This window comes from Acanthochromis polyacanthus, chromosome 9, assembly GCF_021347895.1.
Source record: "Acanthochromis polyacanthus isolate Apoly-LR-REF ecotype Palm Island chromosome 9, KAUST_Apoly_ChrSc, whole genome shotgun sequence".
In the NCBI taxonomy this organism is placed as follows: domain Eukaryota; kingdom Metazoa; phylum Chordata; class Actinopteri; family Pomacentridae; genus Acanthochromis; species Acanthochromis polyacanthus.
Window position 1 is genome coordinate 26,978,648 of NC_067121.1, and position 11,342 is coordinate 26,989,989.

The window sequence follows — 11,342 nt, forward strand, 5'->3', positions numbered from 1 at the left end:
ATGGGGACAATGCAGTTAAAGATGCTGAAACTTTTGCTTTTATTAACTATCACAGAGGTAGGTGATGATTAATTTGAGTAACAATGCACCACAAAGAGCAATCTTAACATACTAAATGTGAAGCAGTTGCATGTTTCTCTTTCTTCGATGTTAAGGAAATTTTACATCTGACTAAACCATGTTTAAAGGACGAAATATACGAACACTGGCTCTTTTGAGTGTCGCTGCTTTCAACAAGTGCGCGTGGCATGCCCAACCTTAGCTCAATAGACAAATTCATTCCGACCTGAAAGAAATACCTGCGCTGACCAGTCCTGAAATCTGTGTTGAGTGAAGGTAATGTGCAGCCTGCTGCCTCTCGTGCTCTGAGAATATGATACAGGGCATAATTTGCCTCAGGATATAATGTGAAATACCAACAGCTTGCTACCCTTGGAATGATGTCCTTGTCTTGAAAACAGTGTATTTCCTGTCAGTTGTCATCAAGGTATTTCCACGTTTCATTCATTAACCTGCCATGTTTTGTGGTTTTCAGATATGCACAGCTCAGAATGGTAAGTGATCTTCTTTCATATTTTCTTTTACATGCAGAAATGATCAACAGTATTTTGTAAATGCAACACCAGACATTTCATGTAGCCAAAAGTTTGGACACACCCTGTCATTCAATGCTTTTTATTTATTTGTATTATTTTCTACCTTATACTTAAGATTAACGCTATTTGTCTTCAACATAATTCCACATGTATTCTTTTATAGTTTTGATGTCTTCATTATTAATCTAAAATGTAGAAAATAATTAAATAAAAACCACTGAAAGAGAAAGTGTGTCCAAAAATTGACCAGTAGTGTATATCTAACAGCACCTCTAAGTCGTTTTGAATCCATTCCAGTCTTTCTTTTCTTCTTCATCTCATTCAGACATCACGCTGTCGGTGTTTACGGTGACATCAAAGAGTTTAGCCGTGCAGTGGAGCTTCCCCGCCGGTGCCAACTCCTACAAGATCACAGTGATCCCCAAGAACTCTCCAGGACAACTGGTGTTCGCCCAGTTCAGTGGCAACACGGTGTTAGGCTCAGTTAACTCTATGTCACCAAACACAGTATACACTGTGATGCTGGAGGCCATGGACAATGACGGCAATGTCCTCAGCAGTGCAGACATTGAGGTGACAACAGGTCAGTAGCTGCAGCAGAGAGAGTGAAACTGACTCCTGGTGGCAATGCAGGTTCTTTATAACACATGAAAGTACAAATGTGGACACACTCAAACTTCATGGGAAATTTTTAGTGGTGGAAGAAGTAAAAGAGGCTATTCCACGTTACAGAAATGCTCCACTATGAGTAAAAGTCCAGCATTCTAAGTTATACATGGCAGTTCTAACTATGGAGGGACTTGATTTTGAAGGTTTAATGCATTGTTTGGCAGTTTTATTCAAAGACAAGCCTCATATTTATAATAGAGCTAAAACACTTGATCAGAATGTTGCAGTGAATCATAGCAGGATAATTTAAAAGTGCACCAGCTTCTCCAATTGTTTTTTGTTACACATCATTAAACTGAATATGTTTGGGTGCAGACTTCACTGGAGATTTTTTTCCTTTTTTTGACAGACCAAAAAATTAATAATGAGATGGGTTCAACACATATTTATAAAATATTCTCTTATTTTGCAAATAAAATTGTAATCTGTAAACTAACTACAAATGATTATTATTTAACAATATGAAAAAATCTGGTAAAAAAAAAACCCACTTAAAATCAGGCAGCAAGGATTCCAGAAAAAATGCAACAGAAAACGGTGTAATACTGCAAAGCTCAAAAACTGTGAAAATAATTTAATTTTATGTAGTTTTAAAGCCAAGAATAGTAAAAAAAAAAAATTACTTTTTGTCAAATACATATATTTTTATGTGTACATTATGTACAGTTTTGATCTGATTTTTTGAGGCAACATCTACATCAATACTTTTTTTCTGTAATTTTTCTATTTATGTGTACATTCACAATATTTTTTCAGATTTTTATAATAGTAAAAAAATAGTGTTTTAATTTTAAGTTTTTTTTAAATGGATGTTATTTACAGTTTTGGCCAATCTTTTATGGTGAACATCTGAATACAACTTGCAAATAGTTACTCCAGGAAATCTGTAAAACAACTGCAGATAATTTCAAAATTACAGTTAAAAAATTTTCAGTCATGTGAGCTATAATAAAAGTATGAGAAATACTAATAAAATAACATATATACATTCTTTATAACTGTGTAAATAGAGTAGGCCTGTAAATGTTCTCTGTTACATTCGACCATTTATAATATCATATAAGGGCATAACAGCACTCTATTAACGTAACTTAACTCTGTTTTAAAGGCTTTTATTTTGCCATTCATCTGTCTGTCATGTGCTCTTTAGCTCCTGAGGTACCGAGCATTGAGGAGGCCTACTCCAAAAAAAGCGACAGCATCACTGTTGAGTTCACAGAGGTTGCCGGGGCGACCAACTACCTCCTGAGGGCAGAGTCGAGGTCAGGTGATTTCTTCTCTGAGACCAATGTGAGTAGTTCTCCGGGCACCATTCGGCAGCTTCAGCCCTACACAGACTACATCCTGAGAGTCATTTCCGTCAACTCTGGAAGGAGGAGTCAGCCGTCACTCGCCACTGAGAACAGGACAGGTACGAGAGAACGTGTTGTACCACACCACACACCATGACCTGAGCGTTCCCAACACCGATAGAAGACCTCTTTTATTGTTGTTACTATTGACAAAATTTCTTACTAAATCTTCATCCCCTTTCACTTGTCTAGACACTACAGGTTAGTAGGAGTTTACTGAAGATGCTAATCAGTGTCTGAAGAGTGAAACGCTGTCTTTCTGTTGTTCCTTTATAACAATAAGTTGTTATCTTACTCCGCCGGCCATAACGGCTTGTCATTTCACTGTCCATTGTCACTGGGTCTCTACGCTTTGCAGCCAAAGCAGGACGGTGGAAACTGTATCCATCCCTCTGCACTACAGCATTTTCAGAAAATGAAAAGAGAAACCATGAGAACTAGGCTGTCTCCCTTCCTGAAGGAGAACTGATTGTAATATGACCCCAGCAAAATTGTTTCCATTTCACACATACTAAAAAAAACGGCAAAGGGAGGGCTGAAGTAAGACATTGTGTTTGTCAATTCCTTCCCTTTTTGTTTTTTAATTCCACTTATTCCCCTCTGACTCTGTAGTTGTGATGGCGCCAGAATTGGAGACGGACGCCCCCACCAACAACACCATCAATGTGACCTGGCCACGTGTGGAGCACGCCGTTTTCTACACGCTCTGCCTCTTCCAGCAAGGCTCCAGCACCCGCCTCAAGCGCAACACCACCGACACCATGGTGGTTTTTGACAACCTCACACCAGGAACTCTGTACTGCATCAAGGGCACGGCCTGGGATGCCGAGGGCCGCACCGGTGACGACCTCACCGTCTGCCAGATCACACGTAAGATGAAGAATAACAACAAGAACCCGCAGCAGCATCAGCTCGGTGGTCACATGGTTGTAGCAGACGGTGTCGCTTGTCATTTCCAGGTCCTTCAACCCCAGATGTGACCCACGTCCAGATGACGCAGGGTCGGTCTCTTGGCATCGCTGTGTACTGGTTGTCCGTGCAGGGCGCGAGGATCTACGTGGCCTTGACGTCCAACGGCAAAAACTGTTCTAGCCAAAGCAATCACTGTTTCATTATACCTGCGGAATGCGGCCAGAATCGCTCCGTCACTGTCGTAGCGTATAATGACGCTGGACCCAGCAGCCCTTCACAACCGGTTACCTACATTACATGTGGGTACATCACACAGACACTTGTAGCACACTTATATACAGCTGTGCTCATAAGTTTACATACCCTCATGTTTTCATTAAAGAATGCTACATATTACAGATTCTGCCAGTACATTTACCACATAATTTATGTTTAACCTTTGAGTTGTGCTGCGGGTCAAAATTGACCCGTTTTAAAGCTTGAAAATGTGGGCAAAATATATATTTTGATAGTGAACTTCTGATGTCCACATTTTCAACATTTTTGGGAAACATTTTTTGGTGGAAAAAAAGAAATGTTAAAAATGTTACTTAAGAACATTCACAAAAAAAAATCAACCAAAATCCAGAGAAATTCGCTGGATTTTGGTTGATTTTTATGTGAATGTTCTTAAGAAAATATTAGAAGTTTTACAGATATATATGTGATCACTTTAGATATGTTTAGGATTTTTTTGGGGAAGATTTTTACTCATTTTTTGAGAACATTCACAAGAGTTTTATAGCTAAATTTTTATTTTTTTAAAATACATTTTTAAGGGAACCTTTTAAGGAATTACTGGAATTTTCTTCCTGAAGGTTTTGCAAATTTTCAGAAATTCTGGGAATCTTTTTGCTGATTTTTTTCAGACAAGGAAACAACATTTTTTGGTGCCCGTAAATGAGGACAACAGGAGGGTCAAAAGAGAGTTTCGGCTTATTGGGAAATGTCTTTCTCTCACAGATCCATGTCCTCCAGAGAACATCTGGGTGGAGGAGCCCACAGCTGGTAACTGCTCAGTGATGTGGGACAGTGTACCGCTGGTGGAGCACTACATCACTTACATAAAAAGGGACGACGGGGCGGAGCACTCATGCAACACCACCGAAACCACCTGTCAATTCTTCTGCATGTGTGGCTACACCTACCTCACCAGCGTGTTCCCCCACAACCAGGCCGGATCCAGCCTTTTCGCACACGTCCGCAACTACACCACCAGTAGGAGCATCACACAGAAGCGCCTGCGTATACAGTAGCACAACAGATACAGTCATACAACTGTATAGCATCTACTAACAACCATCCATCCATCTAATATCTTTACAGGATTCAAAGAAGTATTCTGTGTACTTTACATTAATGGCAACCATTTTGTAAAACATACTTAAACATCTAAAATTTCACTTGTAGTTACTGAACAACCCCTTTAATTGAAGAAACCCTAAAAGCTACATTGCCCCTTTCGGATTCTAACATTTCTGGTTTGTTATCTGACATAGCTTATGGCTCAAGGGCTTTTTCGAAAATCTACAATCTTCACTGACATCTCCACCTTGGCATTGTTGCAAAAATATACCGTTTTAACTCAGATATTTTTAAATGTCACGATGGGAAAAGTTTTATATATATATAGATATTTTTTTTGTTAGTTATATTTTTCACCTTTCTTTGCATTTCTCCTCTCCTCCAGTTCCTTGTTGTCCACATGATGTTACCATAAAGCTGGTTTCTACCGAGACCCTGGAGATCATGTGGTCGCCTGTCAAAGGGTCCGAGCTGTACAAGACGACAGCAGCAGAGACTCACGAGGTCATCCACTGCAACGACACATCACCAGTGTGTGCTCTGTCAGATCTGAAGTGCAACACAGGTTACGCCGTGACAGTGACGTCGTGCTGCGAGTTACGAGGATGCAACACCACCTGCAAAGCACAGATACATGAAACGGGTACAGATTGGAGATATTTTGTAGTGACATCCTTCACTATGAACACACATTTGCCTGGACACACACTTATAAGAGAAGAAGGGAAGATAATCCTTTGAAATAAGCTAATAAAGTTACAATATCCAAGACAGTAAGGCATGAAATTATCCCTTTCTTGCTGAGCATTACAGTGCCTAAAAACGCTTTTCATCTTTGAGCCAAAGTACGGTAAATAAGACTGGGCTTTTTATGTCAAGAATTTACAACAAAAAGACTCTTTATTGTCAAAGTGAAGACAGATGATACCAAGTTTGAATGCTTCATGGTGGGAGTTCTGTGTTTGTGATGATGTGCAGAGTTTGTTGTCTGCCTAACACAGCATCTGGTGTGATGTCTCAACATACCAAAAAAGACGTCTTCCAATTGAATTTAGTCCCTAACATTCCTTCCAGTGAACTCTAGTTGGGCTTTTTTCAACAGTGATTGTCTCTTTGCCACCCTCCCATAAAGTTTTGACTGGTGAAATCCAGTTTTCCATCTCCTATAACTCATTGAGAGGAGTCATAGGTGTCTTGGTGTCCTTCCTCACTAGTCACTTTTTAGTTTTTGAGGACAGCCTGCTATATATTCCTTCCATTTGCTAATGGTACCTTTAATTGTACTCCAAGGGATTTTCCATATCATTCCCTGACTAATGCTTTTCTATAACCTTTTTATGGTGTTACTTTGAGTGTTTTCTTGTCATCATGGTGTAGTTAAAACTAAGACTACTGATTGGTCAAAGACTGGATCTCCCAGATTCAGGTTTCTTCATAATACAGTCACATGAGACACATTCGCTGCTCTCACATAATCTTCATCTCACTAAGTTGTGTCACTTCTCGATCCAACTGGCTACACCTGTGTTTAAAAAAAGAGCATACATACTTGTGAAATCACTTATTTTACTGTTTATATTTGAAATGAATGTACATTATTTTGTAAAAATCCATTTCACTTTGACGTAAAATAATCTTTTTTAAAAAATTCCTGTCAAAAAAGCCTAAATTTGCCATGATTCAGTGTTGAAAATCAATAGGAAGGAAAAGCTTCGAAGAAAGTGAAGACTTTCTACAGACACTGTAGCTATGATGACTGATACCTCTCTCCTGTTGGCATTCAAATGCTACCTCACTAGAGAGGCAAGAGTGGAAATGGAGGGAGAAGAACCCTGTAAAAGTTGTTTCTATTTATTTCTTTTTGTACAGATTTAGAGGTAATATGTTAATTAGAGAGCTTTCAAAGTTTGCTGCCTGTGAAGAGAGCCAGACTAGATTTTCTAATGTTCTGTTTCCAGCATTTATGCTAAGCTAAGCTAACCTGCTACACAGGGTGACTTCAAATTGACCATACAAATGTAGGAGGGGTATTGATTTTGTCAAACGCTCTTTCTACAGAGCGAATCAGTGTATTTCCCAAATTGTGAAAGTATTAATTTAACATAATTTCTCTCTCTACAATAACGTATTTTTGATTTCTTTCTTGCAGCTCCATGCACTCCAGAGATCATGAGTTTGGCTCAGGTCAACAACTCCACATACAAAGTCCTTATCACAAACCCCAACACAGGCGATACAAATTACACCGTCACAGCCACCGGACGCTATGACAGACACACTTGCCACTCGACAAATGACTACTGTGAGCTCACACAGCTGCCCTGTGGCAAGACCTATGAAGTGACAGTGGTGGCCACCTCGGCAGCGGGGAAAAGTCTGCCTGGGTTCAGTAAAATTCTGGAAACAGGTACCACCTCATGACTGGTTATTACTGCATTTAAATGTTACGTTTATATGGCCCATATTCAGATTTACACAAACACCCCTTATTTATATGTTAATGATTGATATATGATTAGTTTTTTATATGTTTTCTCATTTACAGAAAACAAAGCGTATGTCTTTCAGGTTACAGGTGTAGGCTGCTTTCAATAGTGCAATATGTTTGAGTGCTACATAAGCAGTGTAAAAAAACACATAAAAGTCAGGTCCTTATGGGCAATGGGGTTCCAATCTGTAGAAGTCCTTTTCTAACAGTATGAAATGAAGACTTTCAAAGACACCCAGCCCTCTTAAATGATTTTTTTCTCTTAATTTAAAAAAAAATGATGACTACAGGTTGGAAGACTTTTATTCTTTACTCGAAATAGTATTTCTAATGTTTTTAAGTACACAATATCTAAAAACTTTTAAGGTTCAAGACTCTATAAATACCTTACTAGTAGTTTCATGATAGGAAGCTTTATTTATTATTCTAATAACTCTTTTCTAGAGTTCAATTATAGGGTCTATATTTGTTCTGTATGTCTTTCCCCAAACCTCAACACAATTAATCATAGCTCTGTATATCTCTTCCCCAGGTCCTTGCTGTCCCATGTATGTGAATGTGACCCAGGTCACCCAGGCTATGACCAACGTGACGTGGTCTGCTGGCCACGGGGCTCGCTCCTACGTTGTTGCCCTGACGTCCCTTCGAGGACACGCCTCATGCCACACTCTGGACACACACTGCCTGATGGGCTGCATCACTTGTGGCACCAACTACAGCGTTTACCTGGAAGCCATCAGCAGCTCAGGGCACAAGTCAGAGTGCTTGTATAAAGGATTCTCATCCAGTGAGGACAAATACATACTTGTATATTTGTAACATAAATACAGTGGAGGAGAAAAGTTCATACATTAGATAACATGGCATAAAGTAGAATCTGCTCACTGTTAGCAACCCTATGAAAGTAAAATATATTTTACATATTGAAGTAAATAATACTTTCTCTTTGTTCTAGGTGCCTGCTGTCCAACAGGCGTCAAGCTCTATCGCAGGAGCAACAACACCCTCAGAGTATACTGGCGTTCTTTGGGCACTCAGGTCTACAATCACACAGTACAGCTGTCTGGAACCAGAGCCAACAACACCTGCACGGCAGCTGCAGGCAGCATGTACTGTGACATGGAGGAGGGCCCGTGTGGAGACGTCTACACCGTGGTGGTGGCACCGGTGGGTCATGACGGGACCATAGTGGTCTTCTGTCAGGCCAGGTGGTACTCAGGTGGGTCACAGTGGAGATGATTTATATGACACATTTAAATTAGTGTAGAAAATGCAAGAGTCTGTTGTAAACGCTGCTCATGAGCTTGTCTTATTTCTATTCTCAGTTCCCTGCCCAGGAAGTAATGCGGGTATGAGTAAGTATCACTCAAACTATCAGCTTCTGATTCTGGTTTGCTGCAGTTAATGGCGTACTGTACATGTTATGTCATGGGCACTCTTATTGCTGTATAGTGAAGGAGCTGTTTAGCTTAGCTTAGCATAAAGACTAAAAAATAGGCAAACAGCTAGCCTGATAGCATAGGAGCAACTTCAAATGTTACTTATTAACATGTTGTAACTGGTTTAGGGGTCTCATGATGTCCCGGCACTGATGATGACTAATCAACTAAGAAACTTTTATATCATGTCAATAATACACATATATTATTAAAAATCCAGCAACATAGCAACAACATACCACACAGTTATAGTTATAGGCTTTCCTCACGTCCCTACACTCATGTCTTGAGTGTATTTCATTATTTAATTTGCCAAAAAAGCAACAAAACACACAATAAGCATATAAACATGACTGATTTCATTGTTATTATTGGCTTTTTCAAATTTTCTATACATAGTATAATAGTATTTTTACTGTGATTTTTTTCTTATTTGAATTTTTCTTATTACATCTGATATAACAAAATGAATTTATTTTAAATGTAATATTATCAATTAAATTATGCAGAAAGATCCCATGATTATTATTATTATCGTGATTATTACATCATAAAAATCTCATACTGTGACGGCCCTATTTTTGTTAGCTGAATCCTTACAGAAACAGAAAGAAGAAAAACATCATATAGTTTTGTTTATAATGAATATGGACATCAAAATTCAGACATTTTGTCATCACTTTGATGTTTCCAAGTTAATCAGCTGTTGGCTGGAGCTTCATATTCACCGTACAGACTTGAGATTGATATCAGTCATTTAATTGTTAGCAAGGAAAGGAAGCAGCAGATTTCTTATTTATGAAATGCTTGAAAATACCTACTGCACTGACATGTCATCTCCCTCTTCCTTAAGTGATCTCTCATGGCAAACGAAGAATGAATTAAACGTGGTGAGTTCATTTTTCTATCCAGATCGCCGATCATTTTACCTTAGGTCACACGAAAACATCATTATGTAACAGCCTGAGGGAAAAAAGTAATCCATGTGCTTTCCTGTAAACTAGGGTATTAAATGTGAACACGTGAAAGAAATTGATAAAAGTTGCTTTCACATCCATTGTCACAGCTTGAAGGGTATCTTGTGACAGCATGTCAGGGCTCATAAAGTGATTGTACCACAGATAGAATAGAAGGGAATGTTTAAATGGAACAAGAGGGAGCAGCACCGGTTAGACTGATCTTTATCAGTCATCGCCTTTGACTTCTATGGATGCACGTCTGTCTCTAAAACATGAACAAGAATGAGAAGAACGTGACTCGGGTAAATGTAGATGAAAATCTGCTGCTGGAACATTATTGTGTCCGTGATAAGCGGCTGTAAGATGATATTTAACAGCCCTTTACTCTGTACTCAGTGTCTCTAGTTTATAAAGTTTCTCCAAGGACATGATAGGATTCTTGTTTGCACAAAACAGCCATTAGTATGATGGATTAGTTTGGAGCATACTGGAGGTACTAACCCTGTTTAGTTTGATTTTTTCTCTCATCTTTCTTGCCCTACAGTGAACACCTGCCACCACTGACACAAGAGGAAGAAGAGGAACGTGTTTACAATAATGAAACTAAAGGTTTAATATACCCAAATATTTAGGAATTGCTCTGCTATGTTGAACTGTTCGCAAGAAAAAAACTCTAAGAAATATGAAAAGCAAAGCTAAAGCTATACAATTCAACGTGAAATGAGGGTTTTGGGGAATTATAATAACTGTGGGTGTTTATTCGAGATTTTGCTACTTGATAAAGAAGAGATGCATGCCTGATTGTTTTTGCTTTCAGTTGTGCTGGATGTAATTTTAATGAGATTTACTGAAAATGAAAAAGAAACAGAACTTTAAACTTTACACTAAGACCCCTCATTCACATAAATAAAATCATGGCAGTGATCATTAAATGGCAAAATACAAACAATACCTTAGGACTTCTCCAAGTAGAAGACCTCCATACGGCTGCAGTCTGAAACCGTATGACTCCTGGCTGTGAAGCTGACTCTCGGTGACTCAGATCGGGGTCAGTCTGAAAGCGGGGCAGCAGGAATCCATCTCGTTCGCCTGGAGTCATGCGTGGCAAGTCCTGTGGATGATACATCTGATCATAATGCTGGAAATAGGTTCAGTGTTGCTTGCATTGGATTTGTTTGCTCCAAGTTGACAGATGAGAACAATAAAGCACAATGTTTTGGCATTTCAATGCGGTGTGCAGCCAGTCGTCTTCATAGAGGACAGATGTTTTGTTGTGGTGTGGGTGGTTTGATTAGTGAGCTCAGTCCTCCAAAATAATCCAGTGATCAGAGAGGCTTCCTAAGATGGATCTTACTCATACAGCAAACCGGTTACAGAGCCAACTGTCCTTGACCTTAAAAGTTGTGTACCTGACCCAAGTGTCTCTGTCTGAACTTACTGTCACTGTGTTTTATTCGAAGTTTGAATTCAGGTAAAGACATACCCAGCTGAATAATTAAATATTAATGTGAAATACCAGTTTTGTTTGCATTTAAGCACAAAAATGGATAATAATGTCTGCTGCATCAATGGCAGGCAGATTG

General features: G+C 39.1%; 1 protein-coding gene across 1 annotated transcript; it reads left to right on the plus strand.

Moving 5' to 3' along the window:
• Positions 1-10,987, plus strand: fndc7a (fibronectin type III domain containing 7a). Its single transcript, XM_051953449.1, has 14 exons — positions 1-57; positions 536-554; positions 922-1,179; positions 2,416-2,676; positions 3,230-3,487; positions 3,577-3,828; positions 4,532-4,786; positions 5,259-5,516; positions 7,023-7,280; positions 7,894-8,148; positions 8,317-8,580; positions 8,687-8,716; positions 9,654-9,690; positions 10,304-10,987. Exons 1-13 carry the CDS (start codon positions 1-3, stop codon positions 9,683-9,685), a joined length of 2,457 nt encoding a protein of 818 aa, XP_051809409.1. The 3' UTR covers positions 9,686-9,690; positions 10,304-10,987.
• The last annotated feature ends 355 nt before the right edge of the window (positions 10,988-11,342 follow it).

What these genes read in the sequence shown, in the direction of transcription:
- fndc7a (XM_051953449.1), top strand. Translation starts at nt 1, where the DNA reads ATGGGGACAATGCAGTTAAAGATGCTGAAACTTTTGCTTTTATTAACT. An exon ending in AGACATTGAGGTGACAACAG is followed by an intron (nt 1,180 to 2,415) that starts GTCAGTAGCTGC and finishes TGTGCTCTTTAG; the next exon opens with CTCCTGAGGTACCGAGCATT. An exon ending in GTATAAAGGATTCTCATCCA is followed by an intron (nt 8,149 to 8,316) that starts GTGAGGACAAAT and finishes TCTTTGTTCTAG; the next exon opens with GTGCCTGCTGTCCAACAGGC.